Source organism: Periplaneta americana, chromosome 2 (genome assembly GCF_040183065.1).
Source record: "Periplaneta americana isolate PAMFEO1 chromosome 2, P.americana_PAMFEO1_priV1, whole genome shotgun sequence".
Classification (NCBI taxonomy): Eukaryota; Metazoa; Arthropoda; class Insecta; order Blattodea; family Blattidae; genus Periplaneta; species Periplaneta americana.
The window spans coordinates 197,491,895-197,518,344 of NC_091118.1; the positions used below are offsets into that span (position 1 = coordinate 197,491,895).

The 26,450-nt window shown below is 36.5% G+C and overlaps 1 protein-coding gene across 5 annotated transcripts in view; it reads right to left on the reverse strand.

The window, feature by feature from the left end:
• LOC138695009 (CD151 antigen-like) overlaps positions 1-26,450 on the reverse strand; it is a 137,220-nt gene that overhangs the window by 44,599 nt on the left and 66,171 nt on the right. For 2 of the 5 annotated variants that reach the window (XM_069819295.1, XM_069819294.1), the window contains exon 2: positions 5,728-5,856. In XM_069819295.1, the coding sequence (XP_069675396.1) occupies positions 5,728-5,814 (87 nt within the window). In that variant the 5' untranslated portion in view covers positions 5,815-5,856. Of the gene's footprint in view, positions 1-5,727; positions 5,857-13,259; positions 13,467-26,450 lie in introns of those variants that run through there. The other 3 variants (XM_069819298.1, XM_069819297.1, XM_069819296.1) reach the window with 3 other exon arrangements.

The window sequence follows — 26,450 nt, forward strand, 5'->3', positions numbered from 1 at the left end:
CATTCTTTCTTCACTCTTTTCAACACAGCTTCATTTCTTATTGTTTGCCCACTTCACACGTTCCCCTCTTCTCCATATCCACATTCCAAATGCTTCTATTCGCTGCTCTTCACTTCATCGTAGTGTCCATATTTCTGCCCCATACAATGCCACACTCCATACAAAGCACTTCACTAGTCTCTTCTTTAGTTCTTTCTCCAGAGGTCCGCAGAAGATGCTCCTTTTTCTATTAAAAGCTTCCTTGGCCATTGCTATTCTCCTTTTGACTTCCTGGCAGCAGCTCATGTTACTGCTTATAGTATGCCTGCCTTATGCGTATTTAATTTTGACTTAATTAAAAATGGCAAAAATATCAACTAGACAAATTACTCAAATCGCCAGTGGACCGAAGCCAATGTGTCAATAGCAACAGATTAAAATCAGAACACAAGAAGAAATGTGTGTATGTGTATATGTGTGTGTGTATTCAATGTCTGCCCACTTCACTTTCGTGATTCGAGTTCAGCGGATAGATAGCAGGACTGTGACCCAGTTTCAAGTTGCACACCGCTTCGGCTGGCCACTATGCATGTATAGTATCTGGAGAGTTATACCGTATACTAGGGCGTGAGTATATGTGTAAGTATAATGTAGGAAATGGATGAAGATGACTATGATGTAGATGAGGAAGGGAGAAGGAGAAACCCGCTGCCGGCACGTAGCCTACTCCTGTCGAATAGCACCAAGGGGGCCGCCAGGCTTAACGTCCCCATCCGATGGAGAATCACTACCAACAGTGACATATGCACTGGCACCTCTCCTAGTCTCGAGGTAGTCATTTAATACGAAAACTTCTAACCCCGCAGGGAATCGAACCCGAGCTGACTAGTTTGGAGAGGCGCGCTACCACAAAGCTAACTCGGCGGATTAAATATGTGACATATACCGTAATAAATATTGTGATACAGGATAATTCTGAAAGAATAGTAAATATTTTATGAGGTGGTAATATAGACTATCCTTAGTAAAAAAAAATGTTCATATAAATGTGTGTCCAATTTTCAATGGGTGTGGAGATACAGAAGTTTGAATGTTACGCAAACTATTGATTTTTAACGTAAACGAGAATTCTTTAGTCCTGACAAACATAGTACCTACTGTATTACCCAAAAAGCGCAGACTTACAGGCATGGGAGTGGAAATGCAGCATTTCTGACTGTGAAACAGAACCAGAAAAACTTTACAGAACAAAACATTTTCTTTCCGTATAGGCATTACCACGGTCCCTCAACTCCGGTCCCACGAGATATAGGGGAGACTGTTGTACCTTTAGCATAGTGTACCTTTGAACATTTTTTGTTTTTTTTAATTTTTGCTGCTACCTAGAGGACTCATACTGAAGTAGATTGTAGAGAAAGCCGCTAAGTATCTCTGGTCGTAGTTTCAGTTTGACTTATTGCAAAGTGTGAGTTCCGTGGACAAAAGAATCTTTTTAGTACCAAAAGTAAACATTTCGTTCACTGATATATGTTTTCTAACACAAAACCAGATTGCATTTGTTAATATCTTTCAAATACAGTGTGTTCCCTATCATATGGTGAGTAATAACATATTTTAATTTCCATGATTTATTCGAATCTCTAGTTCTGGGAGCCATATTTGTTTAAAAGTGCACCCTCTTGTACCTCTGAACACAAAACACCTTGTACCATCGAACATGTTCCAAATTACACGATACTATCGGTTTTTGTTTTTCTTTTATTTTAAGATCATGTCACGAAGTAAGTCTGGAGTTAAGAGGTCCCCAATTGATCCGGATGCCTTGAAGAAAGCTGTTGAAGCAGTTATTGCTCCTCCAGGAAATAAAATCTCAATCAGAGAAGCCTGCTCTGGTTTATGATGGCAAATACATTTTAAATATGATTGTCAGTTTTTACAGCTGTATTCCCACCTATATTCCAACTGTTCCAACTTACAAGAGGGTATGTTTCAAAGTACATGAACATGTTGTACCTTTGAACACATTACATATCCCTTCATTTTATTTTTTCCATCCTTAATAGATCTGTAAAACAGGAAAATACATACAGGAAGTTGTAAAGGAATCTTCAATAATTATTTCAAGCATTTTTTATTTAAAATATTTCATTTTTCAAAATTAAAAAAAAAATAAAATGTGAAAAGTGTTTAGAGGTACCATGAGCCCAGGGGAGAGCCCGTTACATAGCACTACCCCAGCAACTAATGATCACATACCGCGGGATCCAAGTTTGGGGACAGCCGCAGCCGATTCTAGCCGGAAATATTGGGAAGAATCGGAGATAATAATGAAAGAGGGGAAGTGTAATATGATGGCGAAATAAGTCCTGTATCCAACACTGAGGGTTACCCAGCAATTCTGCTTCAGTGGGTTAAGGGAAAACCTCAGAAAAAACCTCAACCAGGATTTGAACCCGGGGCTGCTCGTTTCACAGACATGTTGTGCGTTACGCCACAGTGGTGGACAGAAAAATATGGAAGTTATATCTCTTTCTTTTCTTCCCAGAACTCATTAACTCAGTACAGAAATGACTATATTGTACGTTTCAGTTGCCATGAAACACGAGCTATATCCCAACTGATCAAAACAAAAGACTACAGATATTACATAAATCTACCTCTCCTCAAAGCTGATGTAACTATTACATTCAGCGTTAAAGCTGTTGCTATTTAATTTCTTTTCTTGAGGCTATCATTATCAACGCCTGTGACAATTTGATTAGACTACTTGTGTAGCGGTCAGGTCGGAGAAGTTGCAGAATAATCACGGCTCTTAAGTTTTTATTTGTAACTGTAGTAACTTCCGAGGATTATCACTTTTGTTGACGTCTTACAAAATTTTCTCCAATATTCTTTTGAGAAGATTAACTCCATATGTGGATGAAATTAATGGGGATCACCAATGTGGTTTTAGGCGTAATAGATTGACTACTGATCAGATTTTTTGTATTCGACAGGTATTTGAGAATAAATTGAAGTATAAGGATACAGTACATCATTTATTCATGATTTCAAAAAGGCATATGACTCGGTTAAGAGAGGAGTTTTATATAACATTCTTATTGAATTTGGTATTCCCAAAAAACTACACTACTGTTTGTGAAAAGTGCAACACTCAGAAAGAATTGACCGAACGACTCCAAACTTGGGAGATGTGTACAACAGTGTACCATCAATAATTGATTACGTTTCCAGAGAGATGGCGTACACATAAGCCCAACAATGACGTCTCTTGTGTCACCAGCAAGGTCAGTGTTATGCCTTGCTCAGTGAGTGCAGAGCTTCCAAACGAAGTGGAAACGTGAAAGCTAGTGCAGGTATGCCTCGTCGACGTGGAAGGGCGTAATATCAGCACATGAGTGAGTACGAACGGGGCAGAATGGTTGGTCTCCGGGAGACAGGTTTGTCATACCGTAACATTTCGTCTCGTACAGGGCATGCTGCTACGATAGTGATGCATGTGTGGAACCAGTGGATAGAAGAGGATCGTACGCAAAGACGATGGGTACTGGACCACGAAATGAGACCATAGCATGGGATGACCGCGTGATGGACCGTACAGCTTCATCCACAGTGTTGAGTCGACGTTGGAGTACTGCAACAGGTGTGAACCTGTCTGTGTCAATGGTTCGTTGCCGTCTTTTGAGGGCTGGACTATTGGCTTGCATGCCATTGCGTCGGCTTCCATTGTCCAGAAACCACCAACGCCTCAGACTACAATTTGCACGTGAACGCCATCACTGGCGTGCTTAGTGGCAAAATGTTGTGTTTTCGGACGAGTCCCGCTTCAACTTGTCCTACAACGATGGCCGTATACATGTTAGACGCTACCGTGGTGAACGCAATCTGAGAGCCTGCATTGTTGAGCGGCATAGCGGACAAATGCTTAGTGTGATAGTTTGGGGCGCCATTGGATACAAAATGCGATCTCGCCTCCTACGTATTCAGGGCAATCTGAACAGCAACCGCTACATCAGGGAGGTTTTAGATGCATTTTCCTTTGCATTGTGTGAAACAGCTAGCTACATCATTGGAATTGATCTTACGAAACTGTTTTTTGGAACTGGTATTCTGGAACAGTTTCTTCACTAAAAAAAATGTTACAGGTGAAACTGTTTTTTTTTAGTGACAGCTTAGCCCAACCCTAGAAGCGGCGTTGGTCATACCTAGACTTCGTTGAATTGCCACACGCGGCATGCAATCAGGTTGCCGATGTACGGTACTATAGAGGAGGTGAGCGACCTCCCGGTCTCGTAGTATAAGCAGTTCATATTAAGAAATGTGACCGGTCCAAATAGATAGAGCAGCTACAGCTAATGTATACCTATGTAAGCACTTGTTTTTGCATTAGTGTGGTTGGAATAGTCAAAGCTTAACATTTGTTCAGTGCAGACAAGAATTCAATCATACTACAATGAGAGTTCCAAATAATTGCCCCTGGAATACCCTTACCCCCGCAGCCAGTCTTGACCCGTTGGGGAACGTGGTTGGATGCTGTTAATTATTATGCAGAACGTTACGGCAAAATAATGGAGGTAATTGATGCATTGGATAGCACAGACAGTTCCGCTGTTGCAGCTGTAAAATCATTGCCTTCTGAACAGCTATTAGAAGATATTCTGTTCATTGATTCTAATTTTAAAATCGTGTCCAAAAGCATCATCCTGTTAGAATCGTCTAAACTATAACACTCAGAAGCCCTTAATATAGTGGATAAAGTATCACAAACCGTTATCCAAAATAACAATTCACTAATTTCAGAAAAAGTGGATGTAAGTTGAGAAACATTGTTGCTAAAAATTCTGCCTATTCACAACTTCGTATTATAAATGATGTACTATCAGGTCACGACAAGACATCTGAAGTTGGTGTACTAAAAAGTAGTGACTTTCCATTCTTCGAATATGTACGTATTACATCGTGTGATTGTTGAACGTACATTTTCCCAATATAAAAACTGTTTAAGTGACCATCGCAGGAGGTTACTTTGCAGTCGCTCAAAATGTACGTAACTCTTCACTGCAATGCACATATTCAAGAATGATGCATCTTACATTAAATTTTAAGAGTTAATATATCTCACTACAAAATAATTGTGTATTTACATGTTTAGACATTTCCTACTTCAAGATCATTCATTATATTTCTTGAATGCAGGATACAGGTTTTATTGTAACCGCAGTATATTGCTCAGTGTTTACATCAGAGGCATACTCCATCCTTTGCACGCTCCCTTCTCATACAGTCTATACCGCGTGCGTAGTAAACCTTGCGATTCTCGTGGCAATTCCACGAAGTCTAGTCATACCTGTTCAGCGAAATTGCAGAAGCAGTATGCCCAAAACTGCAACACACCGAGGATACTGGAAAAGAAGGGCGCTTCAAACCAAAATATGTCCACAAAATCTTTTAAAGTGGAAGTCTCTCCTTTTCATTTATTATTACTTAATAAGCATCGAAATCATAGCTTCTACATTTCTCGAAGTTTCATCGGCATTTCTCCAATCACAGGTCTGCGATGTGTGCAGTAGATTGGTTCAGTGTCGCATATGGGGTTGCTTGTATCCATCGTGGACACATACCAATAGCGTGCTTTGGCACAGCTGGTTGCACTAGCTTTCTTGTACTTCACTTGGGGATTTATTTTATAGCTTTTTAGTTTGATCCGAGTAACACGTCTATATTTAAGTAGAAATGACGCATACTCACTAAAAAGACGGTGTTGAAGATGTGCAGCACGTATTTGAGGAAGCCGACACTATTGCAGTCTGAGTCGCGTGATTTCCGAGTCGCCATCTTGAGGTGGTTCACGTTCTCTATCGTTTAGACATGGCGAACCTGGAAAGCAATAAATATTCTGTTACAGGTATTTAGAATGGATTGAGAGAAAGAATATATTTATAAAGCATTTGCAACAAATGTGATTAACTTATGTAATATAATCCCAAACACGTAATAAAGGGCTGACATTTCAACTATTTCTCATTCGATATTCGAAATAGTTTAGGGACAAAAGGAATTAAGTCACGAGAAAACTATGTTTAATTTTCTAGAATATCGAGAAGTTACACGAACACCTGGAAATCTATACTTTTTGCAATACTTTTTCCTCTAATGAGAGCATAAAAATGGAGTACGAGGCCCTTTCGATGAATAAAGCCATATCATCTTCTCGTAGTGCCGAGATCAAGAAAGTAGAGTGCTTCTGCCTTCCTGGCGTCTACATGCTTCAATGACATGTACACTGGGCTGCAAAAGAAATGCCGAGTCGAAGTCGCTATTGATTTGAAATATTATCGTGTTACGAGGACTTCGCTTAGCAAACAATAGAAATAGAGATACATAGAAGGCATTGCATATAAACTCTATTGTTGCTCTGTTATCATTACATCATTCAGCTTATTCGTGTATGTCTTCAATAAACCATAAACTATAAATGTTTATAATATAATTGATATTTTTTGTTAATACAATATGAAACTTAATTGGCCGTATTTATATCGACTATAACAATGACAGCATCCATGGGTAATAAGGAAGGTTGTGGAATACTAAATAAATTATTGCAGTTTCACTATTTTCGTGTAGTATCCTTATTAAAGTTGTAAAATAAAAGTAGGGCCTATATGAATAATTTTAAAATCAATTCATATTAAATAAGAACGTGAAAATGTTTTAAAAGTCGTATTTACATTAAAAAAAATGATCTGCTGAAGTCCTCGGAAAACGATACAATTTCGTATTGGCGTTTCTTTTGCAGCCCAGTGCAGGCTACGCAGAGGGTTATTAAAATACGATTGGTATTTCTGACTATTTTACGGGAACTCGTAGAGAAATAAGAGACAGAATAAATAAATAAATAAATAAACGAATGAATAAATAAATAAATAAACAAATGATTAATAAATAAACAAATGATTAATAAATAAATGATTAATACATAAATAAATTATTAATACATAAATAAATTATTAATACATAAATAAATTATTAATACATAAATAAATGATTAATAACTAAACAAATGATTAATAACTAAACAAATGATTAATAAATAAACAAATGATTAATAAATAAACAAATGATTAATACATAAATAAATTATTAATACATAAATAAATTATTAATAACTAAACAAATGATTAATAACTAAACAAATGATTAATAAATAAACAAATGATTAATACATAAATAAATGATTAATACATAAATAAATGATTAATACATAAATAAATTATTAATACATAAATAAATGATTAATACATAAATAAATGATTAATACATAAATAAATGATTAATAACTAAACAAATGATTAATAACTAAACAAATGATTAATAAATAAACAAATGATTACTAAATAAGTGATTAATAAATAAATAAATAAATGATTAATAAATAAACAAATGATTACTAAATAAGTGATTAATAAATAAATAAACAAATGATTAATAAAAAAACAAATGATTACTAAATAAGTGATTAATAAATAAATAAATAAACAAATGATTAATAAATAAATGATTAATAAATAAGTGATAAATAAATAAATGATTAATAAATAAATTGCATAGCTACATCGCTGACTATTAACATATTAGTATAATAATCGGACTTCAGAAGTACATACACAAACAATAATTGTTCTTCCTCTAACACATCGTCAAGTGAGATGTAGTGTCTGATAAATAGAACCCGGATATTTAGGCATTTATAACAGTTAAAATAGGCACGCAAAAAAGGCACAATAACCTTTCAAAAAGGCATCATAAATTTTAAAAAGACATACTATATTTTAGCAATAAATGTAAATTATATCAAAATAACTCACATATTTACTTCGTAGGTGACACATGTTGATTTATAAAATACTTCTTTCGTGAGTAACTGTCTTTTCATAAACCTTACGTAACAAAACGTAAAATAATTGAAAATGCTACGTGACAACTTCTGTGAGAACGAGCTTAATATTTAAAATTATTATAAAGCTGATTGTTGGCATCGTGAAGACATGACAATATTATATTTGTAACTGTGAATTGTCAATCATTATTCATATTATACCAATAGTATTAAAGCACGATTATTAGCAGATTAAGCACCGAAATAAATTACTTTTATTTACTATTGTTAGTAAAGTTAGTTAATGTTTCAAATGTTTAAATTTCATACACATTACATTACAGTTAATTATAAAATTGCAAACAAACAAGAAACATTGCTTTAAAATGACAAAAAAAGACATTTGTTAGTAAGAAACACCTTCAAAAGACATAATAGGCAAAATAAAAATTGGCCCTATCACTTTGATTTACTCCAAATCACATTTATATCTATGCAAGTAATGATTTTACAATTCATTTTTGGTTTTCAGATAAATGTAATTCAATATGTTAAATTTGTTTTAATGTTCAATCAATATGATCTATCTATTGTGCAAATTTTTATTACTTGCTATGACATCTCAAATAGATATTAACGTTTTCGCCTATTCGGCATCATCGAATATTTTAAAAGGACGAAATCTAAACTTAACCCATTAAAATATATATAGTAAATGTGCATGACAAGGTTAATTGATTGTTCATGAGTTTTATGTAACTAGATGTTATTCATAGAAAAGTTCAATTTTGAATTCATAATTAATTTACTGGGAAAAAAATATATATAAATTAATTATGAATTCAATAATTGAATTTTTCCATCAATAATCTTCGCATGGCATTATGTGTTCTGTTTATAATTTAGACACAAAGTATAATATGTAAAAAGCTTTTATCAAAATTTATCAATTTAATTATTTATTTTTTATAACAAATGATTTTTCAACAAAATAATGTAACATGAGTTATATGTATCAACAGTCACATCTACAATTTCCAAAATTTATATTTATTTCCCGGTAAATCAATTTGTGAATTCAAAATTGAACTTTTCTATCAATAACATCTAGTTACATAAAACTAATGAAAAATCAATTAACCTTGTCATGCACATTTACTATGTATATTTTAATGGTTTAAGTTTAGATTTCGTCCTTTTAAAATATCTGATGATGCCGAATATCTATTTGAGATGTCACAGAAAATAATAAACATTTGCAAAATAGATAAATCATGTTGATTGAACATTAAATAAATTTATCATAAGTAATGATTTACTTCCACCCAGTAAAAAAAGGCATTCTGTCAAATATCGGGCTCTACTGATAAAATATGTAGGTCTACATATCAGCCGGAACCTCAGTCAGAGGCATGACCTTCTGTGTACACACATAATAATCATTAGTACATTCATTTCCCGGCTTAAGTGTTTTGTAGGTGAATATGGATGAAATCATTAATTTTACACAGACGCAGATGAGAAAAACAGTCCCCTTATAAAACGTACAAAACACATTTCGTGGGTCATTTAGCTGATTTCATATATTGCACAACAAAAAACAAATTATTATTGCAGTAATACGAGGAATTCCAAGTATTCTTCGCCTCTTAAATACAATAATCGCTTCGCTAGAAACAAACAAGAACGCAGTTTTCTGCACTAGAAAAAAGTGAAATTAGTGGAAAGTCGCTTTCCACGCCCACTTCAATTCATTACGTCCGCACTGCAATTCAGAAATAGAACGCGCCCTACATCTCGGACGCTGCACAACAGTCAACTCTTCGCTCCCAAATTAAACAGGCGTCGCGATGTTTATTACGTCATACACGAGAGTAAGAGTGACATAATGTGCCATCAGCTTTACAAAAATACAATTAAAACAGGCTAAATGCGTGTTACGCAAGTTCATTTGGAAGTTAAATCACAAAAGCTCACTTTGTTATTTGTGGGGAGCATTAGCTGGAGGAGAATCGCTGTGAAGAAGCGGCGTATCAAGTTTCATTCAAAATGGATTTTCTCGGGATGTTTTAAGACGCTCCTAAAATGAATGACATCAGTTATGTTGAAATAAAAAGGTTGGACAAGTTTATTTTGATTGCTTATGTATTTATTGACTTACTAGGTTTGTTTTAAGCGTTTAAGCTTTATTCAGTGTCAACAGCGAAAGCGACTCCGAATAACTAATGACCCGGAAACTAACCGACGTCTGTATGGGAATAGTCCTGTATAGACATACGATTACCAACTCGTATAAAATAACTCTAAATAAAATTACCGGTCATTTTACAAATACAAGTTTAAGTGAATAATATACTAAATAGGCCTACAGATTCTGCTGAGGAAAACAATTGAAGAGTCCACTGCAAGAATGATGGATGTCATTTGGAATACATTTTGCAGGAGAAGCAATTGAAAGTTTGAAAAGCTTAGCGCTCAAAGCTTAACTGTGATTTTCCGATCATTACTGGACAATGACTATCAGTGTTAATGCCATTTAACTCCCTATGTACATTCTATATGTCTTAAGCTATGCATTGACATTCTTGGTTCATTTTCGACAAGAAAGTGACATCCATCATTTTTGCAGAGGACTCTTCAATTTCATTTTCTTGAACTGTAGGATGATGATGATTAGTCAACTGTCCGAAGACAGATTTGAACCTCATAAGTAACACCAATAAGGCATCACTAATGAGGTAACTAACGCCTGGATAGAAGGCTAGCACGTTAGCACCAGAGCTACAGACGCGGTCCCAGGTGTGTAAAATAAACACGTTCCGAAATATACAGAATGGGCCAAAGTCGCAACTTAGTGTGTTTAGAATCTCCCTTCTACGTGGATACTATCACAGTCTAGTCTATACAGTCACGAAGCTCAATACGTAGTAAATATGCATACATTAGATAGTTGCTCACCACTAGGATCGCTAATATCGCCTCATTACAGGCAATGCAAAATAGTACCGGCACAGTCTGTTGTTTCTAGCACCCTCAAAACTCAAGCTTCGTGACTGTATATAGTAGACTGTGATACTATGTTGAAGACGATCTTAACCTCTTGATTATACGTGCTTTCCCGCACACTAACCGATCCGAACCATTTTATAAAGCCTTTCCAATAAATTGCTGCTTTTCAAATCAAATTTTGTTGAAATGGGTGGTCACTTTCGGCCCATCTTCTGTACTTTATTTTGAATGCTTTTCATCCGGACATATTTTGATAAAAAGAGGGCCGCTTGGAACACAGTGACATTCTTAAAACTCATATATTGCTGTACAACTGATAACTGATAAAAAAAAATACTGTAAAACTGTAGCCTGTCATGACGGTTTTTTAAATTTCATGTTTTTTTAAAACGAAAATTACTGAAAAACACGAAAAATGCACATTAAACTTCTAAAACCAAATAAAATATTACGAATTCCAAATTTGAAAAATAGTTAAAAATAAATAATTTCTAAAAAAAAAAATACAAAATAATTTACTTTTCACAAATGTAGCACAATTATACTTATTTTTTCCATTTTCTCATAGGAAAACTTATATTCAAGGCATATCAAAAGCCCGAACAAACCAAACCTAACCTGTCACTGATCCTCTATCTTACAAGTACTCTCTTACTCCACAGTTCCAGAATTTCCCACAAAGACAAAAGATTGTAGTTCTTCAATATTCAACAATGACCCTTTGAAAATCGCAACACCGATCATTGACAACCGTCGCACAAACCACCCACTTCACTAGGTTGTCTTCTTTTTTTTCTTTTGTTTATTTTAAGACGCTTTATCAGTTGCTATGGCTACACAGCGTCAGAGTGAGATCAATGTGATAATGCCGGCAAAATGAGTCCAGGGTTCAGCGCCGAAAGTAACTCAGCATTTGTTCTTAATGGGTTACCTCAACCAGGTAACTTGTCCCAACCAGGATTTGAACCCTGGCCCGCCCGTTTCATAGTCAGGCATGCAAACCGTTACTCCACAGCGGTGGACTGGTTCCGTCTTCTCCAGGATAGTTAACCAAAAGACTTAAATGTTCTAACTTCGTGGAATACAATCAAATATACCGTCTACACGAATGCCAACTAGCGAAAAATCCATACACTATTACACATTATAAAAAAACACTGCCAGAATAACTTCATGATCTTAGAAGCATACAGAACTTTAGTCTTCGAAAAGCAGCAATAGTCTTCCACAAAACAGATGAAAGTCACAAAAATAAAAAATAAAGACAGAAGAAACTTTTTATTGCTTGACAGCCACTCCTAAGCCATAAATAAACGCGCTTAAATCGAAAATATAATTGTTGTGCGAGATCGTGCGTATTTGCTTGGTTTCCGCACAAAACCAATCCGCGGAAAGTCTAAAATTCCACATTCAGTATTCCCAACCTAACACACATAACAATTTCCCTCTTCTTACCGCTTAAGTGACATATTGATTTTACTGTTTTAGGCTTTTAACATATTATTTTTAGAGACGTTCAATATAGTAATAATTATAAATTGGAAACTTACCACTGCAATTTCACCTAAATTGCACTGTTAATTATTGTTTTTAAATATTTGCAAAAATTAAGTAAACTCTACAACTCCACTAAAGTTACTGCATTCGTGACAGTGACATTAAGGTAGCCGTGAAAAAATCAACAAGATTCCAGATGCCGATGTTATTACTGCAATATGTTATATAAATAATATTGTTAAAATATTAAAATGAAAAATAAATCATTACATAATCTTACCGTTTGTTTTAAGTTCGCATTTATAGACTGGGAGGAAAAAAAGACAGACGTATATCACGGCCTGCTGGAGTATAGTAAACACAGAAAACATTTTAAAGCAACAATGTTGAAGATAGATATTTTTGTTTTCCAAATTTGCCGTCATTGAACAGAAACCAAGATGGAGATTTCATTGCAACTAATTAGAAATTCGTCTTTCAGGTATGTAATAAACGATCTTCGCACAAAATAATGTACGATACACGCGCGGTATGTTTTCTTTTAATTCTCGGAAATTAAAAATGCTCAACTACGTTTCGCTTTTTCAAACTTTTCCTCGAACATAAAAACTTCAATATACCGCTCTTGTAAAGCATATTACTATTATGTTATCAGCGTTCCCACGACGGGTAACATAATTACCAGGTATTTTTTAATAAAAACCGATGAGTGAAATTCAAGTTATTTCTACATACAGGAAATAATTCTGATTATTTATATCTGCCTATATCAGAAGAAGTAGAGGAGACACTGCAACTTGGATCCATATTCACACAAAAGCACTTCTATATAGAGGAAGTTATCGTATATAAAATACTATGAACTCAATTAAACAATATGCGTGCACTAACTTACTATGAATTACAGTAGGAAAAGAAATATGTACAATAAATACTACAACAATCATTGCTGAGCCAAACGATACACTGTAGAGAAGGCGACAGTCACTGCTGTTTGTTGAAAGGCCTGCAGACTGTTGAAATTGCGAAAATACGAAGAATCCAAATATATAACACAAACATGAAGAAATCTTTAACGAGAACTGAACACAGCTGTCAAACCGTAAACCTCTAGAATGAACTACGATATTTCCAACTTGCACAACTGGCAACAGCGTCGTCCATCTTTGCATAGAAAATCAATTTGTTTACATTATCTCAGTTGGCAGTGGTGACTGGTGAAGCAAGCAACAAATACTGCGACACGTACAGCAAGTCTCATTACCGGCTGTCGTGGGTGGCCTTGTAATGACGTCACAACTTGGCCGCTGTCGTTTGTTCGCAAGATAAACATATGAAATGCGTGCAATACAGAGGTAAGCATCGCCCCAAGCATATTATATGTAGAAAAGAAAGAAAAAAGAGGGACAATTTTTTTTTACGCAAATGAGGAACTGTACTGTTATAACGATGTCATTTCGAAGGGTAAATTTCCATAGAAATAAAAAATGTAGCAACGATGCATTTTTAAGGGCAATTTCACGTATGAAAATGTAGGAACGATGCCATTTCTAAGGGCAACTTTAACGTAAGTGAGAAAATGTAGCAACGATGCAATTTCGAAAGGAAAATGTTCACGGAAATAAGAAATGTAGGAACGATGGTATTTCAAAGGGCTAATTTGCACGGAAGTGAGAAAATACGACAAAGATAGCTATTTCCAAAGACAAATTTTCTCGAAAGTGAAAAAATATATAGTAATGATACTATTTCGAGGGCCAAATTTTACGGAAGTGAGAAAATAGCCTATAGTAACGATGCTATTTCGAGGGCCAAATTTTACGGAAGGAGAAAATAGCCTATAGTAACGATGCTATTTCGAGGGCCAAATTTTACGGAAGTGAGAAAATAGTCTATAGTAATGATGCTATTTCGAGGGGCAAATTTCACGGAAGTGAGAAAATATAGCAACGATAGTCTTTCGAACAGCAAATTTCACGGAAGTGAGAAATATAGCAATGCTGGCACTTCGAAAGGCAACAAACTTTCACCCCAAGTGAGAATATATAGCAACGATGGTCGTTCCAAGAGAAAATTTAAATAAAGTGAGAAACTGATCGTGTGGAAGAGAAGGACTGATAACCTTAACTCCAGTAAAATAAATAAATAAATAAATAAATAAATAAAAATGTAGCAACGCTGATATTTCGAAGGGCAAATTTTCACGGGAGTAAGAAGATATATAGTAAAGAAGCTATTTCGAAAGGAAACACACTTTCACGGAAGTGAGAAAATATAATAACATTGCTATTTCCAAGTGAAAAGTTGCACAAGTGAGAAAATGTAGCAATGATGCTATTTCGAAGGGTAATTTTCATGGAAGTGAGAAATATAGCAACAACACTATTTCGAAGAGTAGGTTTAAATTGATACAGAAATGTGAAAATATAGACTGATGTTATTTTGAAGGGTAAATTCTCACGGTATGAGAGAATATAGCAGCGATACTATTTCGAACACCGCTGCCTCTGTCGCCATCATCATAAATAAAAATTACAAAAACAAATTGGACTAATAATTTAAATTTATAAACCAATACCAACATTTACAATACTTACTTGCTTATAAATAGATTTTAAGTAGCCCGGAGGTTCATTGCCGCCCTCACATAAGCCCGCAATCTGTCCCTATCCTAAGCAAGATTAATCCAGTCCCTACCATCATAACCCACCTCTCTCAAATCCATTTCAATACTATTATCCTCCCATCTACGCCTTGGCCTCCCCAAAGGTTTTTTACCCTCAGGTCATCCAACTAACACTCTATATGCATTTCTGGATTCACTCACATGTGCTACATGCCCTGCCCATCTCAAACGTCTCGATTTAATGTTCCTAATTTATTATGTTAGGTGAAGAAAACAACGCGTACAGTTCTGCGTTGTGTATAGTCCGGATCACCTTACTTAATACCCTAAGGGTGAAACCTAACCATTCTTCCCCTATTACTACATATGCTAGTGGATTGTAGTGATTTTCTAGCTTTCAGGTTGAATTTTCTTTTACCAACTTCGTTTCGAATTTCAGGAACTGACAAATACTACAACTGGCAGTTATTTTTCAACTGTTATGTTGGCAGCAACAATTTCGGTTTGCAGTAAAGGAAACTGATGAAAATGCAAGTAAGTAATGTTAGGTCTCATGAATCGTAAACTGTTTAGTCAAAGCAATGAATTTCATGTTGCCAGACAAAATAGATTTTAATATTAGATCATACTAATCCTAATTACCAACATAATATGCGAGAAGTCCAGGAGGGAAATATATTATATCATAAATTATTGAACCATTTAGGAAACACCTCGCAACATAAAGATGAGATGTAGTAAATAAGCAAGACATTGTTACCGTTGATACTGTATTATTATTATTATTATTATTATTATTATTATTATTTCAGTACGTAGCATTGTGATTTTACCCTCTTTGGTGATATCTGGTAACACTGGCAACGCTGAAGAGACGGTCAAATTAGATTTTTAGGAACTACACTTACGCGATTCTCACTATAACTTTCTCCATTCTCCTATAACTTCATCCTCGTACAAGCAAACATTCTCATGGGGAGCAATAAAAAAAGTTAATTGTGCTTCTTCCACCATGTTAGTAATGTCAAAACAAGTGCTTATACAAATTTTGGCCACTCGAGCGCAATTATGAGCCCCCCCCCCCAGAAAGTAAGTTTCCTTGGGGTTGTTTACAGAAAGAAAACACATTTTCATGATTTATTGGAACAGATACAATTGTTGACTTATTTTTCAACTTATTCCCCACCCGAATTGAGACATTTCTTATAATTAGAGCTAGGATTCGTATATATTAAAAGCTAATATTTTTAGTCGGTATAGTTTATAAACATGCAAGCCATGCCCCCCACTTCTTATACTTGTCAATCTTGTCTTTCAGTACTTCCATTAGTTAGTGCTAAGGGTCTTTAATCCTGTTAACCATCCATTAGAAAACAGCGGGGGGTTTAAAAGCTGCATTGTGTAGTCCTTGTGACTTTTCTTGCATTTCGAGTCTTGTCAACCAGGCTTAAAACCTTCTTAACCGGCATCACACCGTCTCAACTATACTCGGCGTCATTCTTAACTCTTACTACATATAAATCCTAGCTCTATAATGTAGGATCAACACGGAGGTGCAGACGGCTGTCAAACACCGGTTCCGATCCCAGGCGGCAGACTTCTATGACAAAAGGATACAAAAGTTGATTCCACGGTAACAATGACCCGGCAATAGGGGACATCATTTTATTTTTACTAACATTTCTAATATTAACCTGACTATATCTTTGGATCAACGATTGAGAACCGGAAACACCGTTTGCTACCCCCTTCCACGACTGGACTTCGATGATACTGACGTAATATACAAACAAATCACTTTACTAGGTATAGGAGGAAAGAAAAGTAGTTTATCCATTTACGTAAACTAAGAAATATCACGCTTTTGAGTTTGATAATTTTCATTAGGTTTTTGTTTAATCAAAATACAGTACAGTATTAACAATGAGTGTTTTTACTCACGAACTGAGCTGTCCATTCGGACGTATATTATACTGTCTACCAGCACATTAGTGTACAATATAGACAATGAAGTTAAATTGAAAAGTAATCATAATATGGATATTTAAACACATTTTTGAAAATGGTGGCCGTTCATTTCGATACAGGCTTCAGTTCTAATGTGCATATTATCGCACTATAAACTATTGTACGTAATTCCAATTACAGGTTCGTACTTCGTATGAGTAACTCATGTTGAAATAATTCTGTACCTTCTCTATAAAAGAGTGCCTTACGTACTGTAAATTCAATCTTCACTTCTGCCCGATCCGAAAAGATAAAATTACTCAGACATGCTATCTACTGTCCGTCCAAATGATTAAGTCGCAGGGTCGTAGAAAGGGAGGAAATCACGTGACAGTTAATTACTTAACGAGGCCCTTTTATTTAAGTTATTTTAAACAGTTGTATGGGTATAATATTACGTAGACGTTCAATTCCTAACAGAAATTAATGTTCTCAGAAAAGAGCAAAGACAGCCCAGCCACTAGCCTTTACAGAGAGGCGAATAGAAGCAGGTGGGGGAAACCGGGATGCGACGTAGGCAAATGGACGACAGTACCTGTGCGAAAATGATTCAATATTGAAAGCCCTTTCGTCACTGGAAAACGCAAACATATTTTTGGAATGTACTGTTTACTATGACCGTAATGCTACTATGACTATACAGTCTTGGATCTGTGTGGAGGACGGTTAAACTTCATTAGTAGAAGGGGTGAGAGTGAAGTACGTTAAAAAACTCAGGTATAATAAAAATTGAAGTAAAAATATAATGATGTCCCTGTACATGTCATATTGTAACCGTCTTATTCATTATTTAAAAGGAATTTATCGAAATTATTGTTTATATTAAATTTATAATTGATAAGACTCACAGCTGGTGTTTGGATCCAATTCTTTCAATTCTTTCCTTCCTTTCTTTCTTTCTTTCTTTCTTTCTTTCTTTCTTTCTTTCTTTCTTTCAGTTTAACCTCTCCCTTCTAGCTGCATTTACACGACCCATGCCACCCGGGTCTTACAGGGCCGCGACCTGTCGAGAGAGAAATTAAGCTATGGATCACATACTTTTTTGACCACACAAGGACATGGAGGGCCTCCCCGGATGAGGGATCAGCTCAATGCCAGGGCCGCCTCCGATACAACACAAACATTTAAGACATTACACATCATTCACTCACACATATGAAAGGATTAAGGGAAGGATCGCCGTCCATGGCCGGACTATCAAGAGCTACAATCCCGGCATTTGCCTGGAAATAACTGAGGAAACCATGAAAAACCTCAGTTAGGATTGCCGGCCCCTGGGATCGAACCCCGGACCTCCCGAATGCAAGACCAGCCCTCTACTGCAAACAAAAAAATCTCTTTCTAGTGTTTGGAGTCCCCAGCGTTTGTGTAATAATTAAAATTTGCATTTGAGAGAAGGCAAACCAATGAAGAGTACCTAAAAATTTTGTGAAAAGCAAGCAGTTCATCCTTCACACTGTTGTTGTGGGATGAGGCAACATGTGTCAGAACAGGTTGGTAACCTCGCAGGGACAGGCGGACGCAACACGCCGCACAGCCGCCGACACGTGGCGGCAACACACAGACGAGCCTCGGGGCTGGAATGCAGCGCCCACTCGCGAGGGGCTGGCTACCTGCACCACGTGGGGCGGCCGCCGCCGCGCAGTCCACGGATTCGATTCTCCGATGGGGAAGGAATTTTTATTCTCCCCAACCGCGCCCGAAATAACTGAAAGCCTTCACCGCGTTCCCAATCGGTATATGACCGGATGTTTAATTTGAAATAAAAACACCGAAACGAAGATAGCAACTCAATATAGGACGACTGACACAGTTCATTTCATATTCCATTCCTATGCACCCAGGTTTATCTTGAACTGTTCATAATCTTTGCAACAACAATAATACAATGGGCGTAACATACGAGTATCTACGAAATAATAATAATAATAATAATAATAATAATAATAATAATAATAATAATAATAATAATAATACTTACTGGCTTTTAAGGAACCCGGAGGTTCATTGCCGCCCTCACATAAGCCCGCCATTGGTCCCTATCCTGACAAGATTAATCCAGTCTCTACCATCATATCCCACCTCCCTCAAATCCATTTTAATATTATCTTCCCATCTACGTCTCGGCCTCCCCAAAGGTCTTTTTCCCTCCGGCCTCCCAACTAACACTCTATATGCATTTCTGGATTCGTCCATACGTGCTACATGTCCTGCCTATCTCAAACGTCTGGATTTAATGTTCCTAATTATGTCAGGTGAAAAATACAATGCGTGAAATTCTGCGTTGTGTAACTTTCTCCATTCTCCTGTAATTTCATCCCTCTTAGCCCCAAATATTCTCCTAAGAACCTTATTCCCAAACACCCTTAATCTCTGTTCCTCTCTCAAAGTGAGAGTCCAAGTTTGACAACCATACAGAACAACCGGTAATATAACTGTTTTATAAATTCTAACTTTCAGATTTTTTGACAGAAGACTAGATAACAAAAGCTTCTCAACCGAATAATAACACGCATTTCCCATATTTATTCTGCGTTTAATTTCCTTTCGAGTGTCATTTATATTTGTTACTGTTGCTCCAAGATATTTGAATTTTTTCACCTCTTCGAAAGATAAATCTCCAATTTTTATAGTTCCATTTCGTACAATATTCTGGTCACGAGACATGATCATATACTTGGTCTTTTCGGGATTTACTTCCAACCCTATCGCTTTACTTGCTTCAACTAGAATTTCCGCGTTTTCCCTAATCGTTTATGGATTTTCTCCTAGCATATTCACGTCATCCGCATAGACAAGAAGCTGATGTAAAGTAAGCCTCGGAATAATAATAATAATAATAATAATAATAATAATAATAATAATAATAATAATAATAATAAAAGTGATATAACTGGTTTGTTTTGGAACTCGATAGAGTGACATTCAATTAACCCAGTCGCTAAAACAGAGTACAGGACGAGTTAACCAATCGTCACATACGTCGCTCTTGCAATTAGCAAATTGGAGTGACCTTGACCAACTCACGGTTCGCGATACAATTAAATATAGCAGTGACATCTTCCCCAGGTGCAGTAATTTCATGACGCATGCTACTGTCACGCCATTTCTGTTATGGTGATGTCGATACTTCCTGAATTCGACTACACTTGAATAATAATATTGGTTTAATATACTGTATTATACACAAATGACTGATTTAAATTCCAGTGAGCAGTTGGTAATATGATCGCAATGCATTATGATTATGGTGGAGGTGGAGGTGTTAGTAGATATAGCAGCAACAGCAGAACTGGTAGAAGTAGTTATTTTAGTTGGTTATTTACCGCGCTGTATCAACTATTGGGTTATTTAGCGTCAATGGTAGCGAGATGGTATTTGGCGAGATGAGACCAATAATTCGCCATAGATTACCTGACATTCGTCTTCTTATGGTTGGGGAAAACCTCGGATAAAAACCCAACCAGGTACTGAGTCCAAGCGGGAATCGAACCCGTACTCGAGAGCAACTCCGGATCAGCAGGCAAGCGCCTTAGCCGACTGAGCTATATGCCGGTGGCTAAGGGAGTAGTATAATTGAATTTACTTTGTTAAGAAAAAGAAAATCTCACTTTTTGGATGCATAGCTTTGTAAGGATGTGTAATCGAGCGTATTCCTTAATAAAAAATTGTCCTCTCAGTGTAACATCATTCCTCGAAGTTTCTTGGTGAAGTTCTATTACATCCTACAGAAGAACCACCACCACCACCACCACCACCACTATTAAGTAGTAGTACAGTATTCCTGTATGACGCCACGTGATGTACAGAAACTTGCCTCCACTAGTGCGTCTGTCGTCCTGAGCTACTGAAGGGAATATCCATTCGTGCGTAATGTAGTGATATAGCTCGCGCAAGAAACGATTACCGAAAAACAATGATGGCGTTTCTGTCAATTTTGACGTGTGTTTGTAGGCACGCCGAGGGGGAGAGCTGTGAGCCGATGGAAGTACTGTCTCTTCCAAGAAGATGAACAAATGAGGACATCGCTATGGAAATAAAGAACGTAGCAAGAGAAAAATTCGAAGCTAATTAAACGCGCAACATATGTTTACGAATGAAATAATAACACCGTGCGATACAAGACACGTATTCGCATGCAATGGAACAAACTAAAGTCGTAATGTAACTATCACAACGCAAGACTGATTCTATCGATGTCATTTCTCTTCGGACTGTACTCTTGAATATCATTCAAGCTATCTCGTGACCTTTCCTGTCGCCCGCTCTTCCTTATCGCAGTGTTTGATTCGCATTCCTTCCGTCGGTAACCCGTACTTGCGAGACCTATAGCTATTGTGCTTTTCCTATTTGTTTAACACTGAAAAAATTACTCGTTCGTACAGTTAATCGTTTGAGAATGGTATACAGGATGAACCATATGTAAATGCCATTAATTTCAGGGAGTTATTCTTTGAGAATTTTCAAATAAATAAGTTTAATATAATTTTACTTTTTTTGCTTCCTTGTTTTACATGCAAAATTTCATAGCATGTTTTGGGAAAGTATTGATTTTATTCCCAATATACACAGTTAATTTAAGAGAGCAGTGTATTATGATAATGAATGAGTGAAAGAATTTTAGTTTTGTCCTTTAAATGTGCAGAAATTTGATCCGAACAAATGTAACATTTTAATATTCCTTTACAGAACGAGTAGGTTAGTAGGTTATTTTACGACGCTTTATCAACATCTTTGGTTATTTAGCGTCTGAATGAGATGAAGGTGATAATGCTGGTGAAATGAGTCCGGGATCCAGCACCGAAAGTTACCCAGCATTTGCTCATATTGGGTTGAGGGAAAACCCCGGAAAAAACCTCAACCAGGTAACTTGTCCCGACCGGGAATCGAACCCGGGCCACCTGGTTTCACAGCCAGACGCGCTGACCGTTACTCCACGGGTGTGGACTTGCAGAACGAAAAGTTAAATTTTTTCCTTCGGAAAGGAAGCAAAAGCGAACAAAATTGTATTGAACTTTGTTTGAAATATCTCAAAGAATAACCCTAACCCTTTGAAATTAATGACATTACTTACGGTATAGCATATTACAACGAATTTTTGTAGTTTTAAATTGAGCAAAAATGTATTGAAGCAAGAGGAGGACATTTTGAACATCTCTTGTAACACAGCTAAGATGCACTTTTATAAATTTTTAAATTGTTTATAAACATTTTCCCACCTAAACAGGTTCTAAAAACTAAAGTTACTACCGTAGAAACTGCTGCCGATTTCGCGGTAACTGTGCGAGGCGTGTATAACGGAATACACTCATCTTGCGGCGTGAGGGAAGCGTCATATTATTTGAAGATCCTTAGCAACAGTCAAGATAATCTCCCACCCAGTTCTGCCGGTACGATATAGACAGTACTAGGGATGGCCGATATTTCACAAACCGATATTTTGTCACAGGTATTTTTTTGTCACAGATAAACCTGTGACTGAAGACGCGAAATATCTGTGACAAAATATCGCTATCAAAATCTGCTCCGCATTCAGTACTCTGTGACTGATATTTCTGTCCTCTACGTCGTAGGTTTGCGCGTGCGCATGGTACAATAACAGCAATCTGGCGGTAGTTTCTCCATCTTATTATAAGTGATGTAGTTATTACACGATTTAAATAATAGCACCATTGGTTACCAGTACTTAATCTTGTGTAAAATCCTGTCTGAACAACTGTTTTGTTTTGTAATTATTTTCCAATGTTTTTCCGAATACTTATGTTTCATTAATTTTTATTCTACGACTCAATATTATAATGTTAATGCACGACTTAAAATAATTTATCCATTATATTACATACAATAAAAAGGATCAATTTTTAAAACGATTAGGATAATCATATAACCTCAATTTCTCCATACCCAACAACATTTAAAAATGATCAACTGGTTCAATATCTATAATATAACCTCTTGGTACATGAGGTTGACTTTGACATGTTAATGTTCAGTTAGGTAAGTATTTATTTGTTAATGGTACATGTACATAATTTCTTTGTTGGATTTCCCGATATAAATCACTGATGAGTGGTGTGTATAGAGAAATCATATTCATATTTCACTTCTAATTTTTATCGGTGTGACAAAATATCGGTGTAATTCATGCTACGTATCGATATAAAATATCGATGTGACAAAATCACCGATAAAAGTCACAGTCGCAGTTGTCACAGATACTTGAAAATAAGCTCATCTCTAGACAGTACAAGATCCTGAGCTGCAGAAGATGATCCCCCTGACACCAGCAGTCAGAAGAACGGCCTGCATGCCGATGAGTTGGCTGCCCTGTAAGGTAACACACGCGCTGAGGTCGCTATCAGCTGTGAGCTTGTTGTCATCGCTAAAGCGAATGCTTCCGGGATATGCATGCTCGCCTTTATAGGATTATTACCCTGCCCGTGCCAAATAAGACTCGTAACTCGCTTAACACTTCGTGGCTGGCAAACAGCATCGTTATGAAATTTAGGGCGCGAGAAGAAGGAAAACAGTGTTAGGTATATTACTCACTTAAATGGCTTTTAAGGAACCCGCAAATTCATTGCCGCCCTCACATAAGTCCGCCATCGGTCCCTATCCTGTGCAAGATTAATCCAGTCTCTACCATCATATCCCACCTCCCTCAAACACATTTTAATATTATCCTCCCATCTACGTCTCGGCTTACCCAAAAGATATTTTTCCCTCCGGTCTCCCAACTGAACATCTATATGCATGTCTGGTTTCTCCCATACGTGCTACATGTCCTGTCCATCTCAAACGTCTGGATTTAATGTTCCTAATTATGTCAGGTGAAGAATACAATGTCTGCAGTTCTGTGTGTGTAACTTTCTCCATTCTCCTGTAACTTCATCCATCTTAGCCCCAAATATTTTCCTAAGAAACTTATTCTCAAATACCCTTAATCTCTGCTCCTCTCTCAAAGTGAGAGTCCAAGTTTCTCAACCATACAGAACAACCGGTAATATAACTGTTTTGTAAATTCTAACTTTCAGATTTTTTGGCAGCAGACTCGATGACAAAAGCTTCTCAACCAAATAACAACAGGCACTTCCCATATTTATTCTGCGTTTAATTTCCTCCCGAGTGTCATTTATATTTGTTACTGCTGCTCCAAGATATTTGAATTTTTCGACCTCTTCGAAGGATAAATCTCCAATTTTTATGTTTCCATTTCGTACAATATTTTGGTCACGAGACATAATCATATACTTTGTCTTTTCGGGATTTACTTCCAAACCTATCGCTTTACTTGCTTCAAGTAAAATTTCCGTGTTTTCCCTAATCGTTTGTGAATTTTCTCCTAACATATTCACGTTATCCGCATAGACAAGAAGCTGATGTAACCCGTTCAGTTCCAAACCCTGCCTGTTATCCTTAACTTTCCTAATGGCATATTCTACGGCGAAGTTAAAAAGTAAAGGTGCTAGTGCATCTCCTTGCTTTAGCCCACAGTCAATTGGAAAATCATCATACAAATTGGCCTATACGGACTCTGCTATGGAAAGTAATTTTATAATAATTAATATCATTGTTGCTGTTGTTTAGTCAACTATCTGGAGACAGATTTGAACCTCATAAGTAACACCAATAAGACATCACTCACGAGGCAACTAGGCCAGGAGATAATGGGGTAGGGTGGCCAGTTCCTTTTCCTCTCCAATGCATACATCACCGATTAGTTGGGCCTGCATATTTCATTAATCAGACTTCAGATGCATAAAAACAATTGTTCCTCTGACATATTAATAATTCATAATAATTATTATTATAATAAATTATTATTAACAACGATATTAATTAGTAAGAGCTTCAGGGATTAACCATAGCAATACCAACGGGGAGAGGGTACTTTGTGCCCACCTCTTCCGAAATTTATATTTTAAGTATGTAGGCCTAATTGATATATTAAAAATATGAAAATATATTATATTAACGTCTGGCATTTGACACAGCAATTATAGTTTTCTCGGAATTTTGTGCAAGGTCCTGCCCCTCCATATTTCGAAGAAGTTGGCGCCTAATGTCTATGACTAATTTTATTAATTCGAATGACATACTTGGCTCAGCGATCTTTGGCCAATCATACACCTTACAGGATTTAACAAATGAGCAGGCGCTATACTGGTGATTTCCGTGGAACGAAAGAAGTTGTCTGTAAGCACTTTTAACTCTTACACTGTACGCAATGCAAGTCATTTCGGTAGGAACAATGCTTCGCATAGAACATTACCATTTTGTTTGTGTTGTCCAATAACTGGGCTGAAAGTGGCTGGAGACGCTCCAGCTGAGCGGGTAATTCCCCAGAATTGCGCTCTTCCGTTGTTTTATTGCTTTGGGAAATTCGATCAAAAGCAAAGTATAATCAGCTCTGCGGGTTATCGCCTACTAGGGGCTATCTGAAGTTATTACCGAGTTTTGCAGTGTACCCAGTACATTTCTCCAAAAAGGCAATTCGTGTTGTTTTATAACAAAAACTTACAGAGAATGCTTCATGCCAGAAGAACGTAGTTCGATTCCGTGGTAGAGTGACCAGACGTCTTCCTTTGTCCGGACATGTCCTCCTTTTTAGGCCTCTGTCTGGGGTCCGGGCGGATTTTTTAAAAATCAAGAAATGTTCTCCTTTTCGTAACTTGTATGCCCGATATTTTGAAATTATCTGATTTGACACCTTTTTCAAGTAATTTGCTAGTAGGTGGCAGCAGCATCGACGAAATATACTGTTTGCCAATAATTATAACTCTCTTTGCTCCTCCTTGTTATGGACGTTGCTCACAAGCAGCTAGTAAATCGAGAGATCGAGGTGCGAATATAAATCTGAATAGATATGTTCTGTTCTCTTTAATAATTATAGTTCCCTTGACTTTCATATGTAGCCAACTGTAAAATCATTATTATTAAGTTTTTTCGTAATTATTTTGTAATAAAATAGATATTAACATACTTCATGCTCGACCATGCCGAAGTGTAGTAATTATACACCTGGTAGGAGACCTTTAATTCATGTCATTAAAGTACACCTACTCATTAAAGGTCAGGTCTTTCAGCCAATGACGACTCAGGTTACAACTGTTCAGCCAATGACAGGTCAGCTTTCTACCGTTATAAAACCGCGAGTATCGATTATTCTCGGATATGCAATCGAAAGAGAATTAGCGAAAAGTCACGGAGGCTGGAAATCCAATACTGTCGCATAAGGTTATGTTCTGTTACTATAATAATTAGCGTTAATTGTAAATAATATTCAAATAAATTAAATTTGTCATCTCGTTTTTCAATGTCTAATTTAATTTTAATGTTATCTCTGTAGGTTCTTATGGCCTACCAAGGTCAATGTGAACATCTGTTCCTCGGAAAAAATCAATACTTTCGCGTCTGCGCACATCTCACAACATACGGGTCATTGGCCAAGGT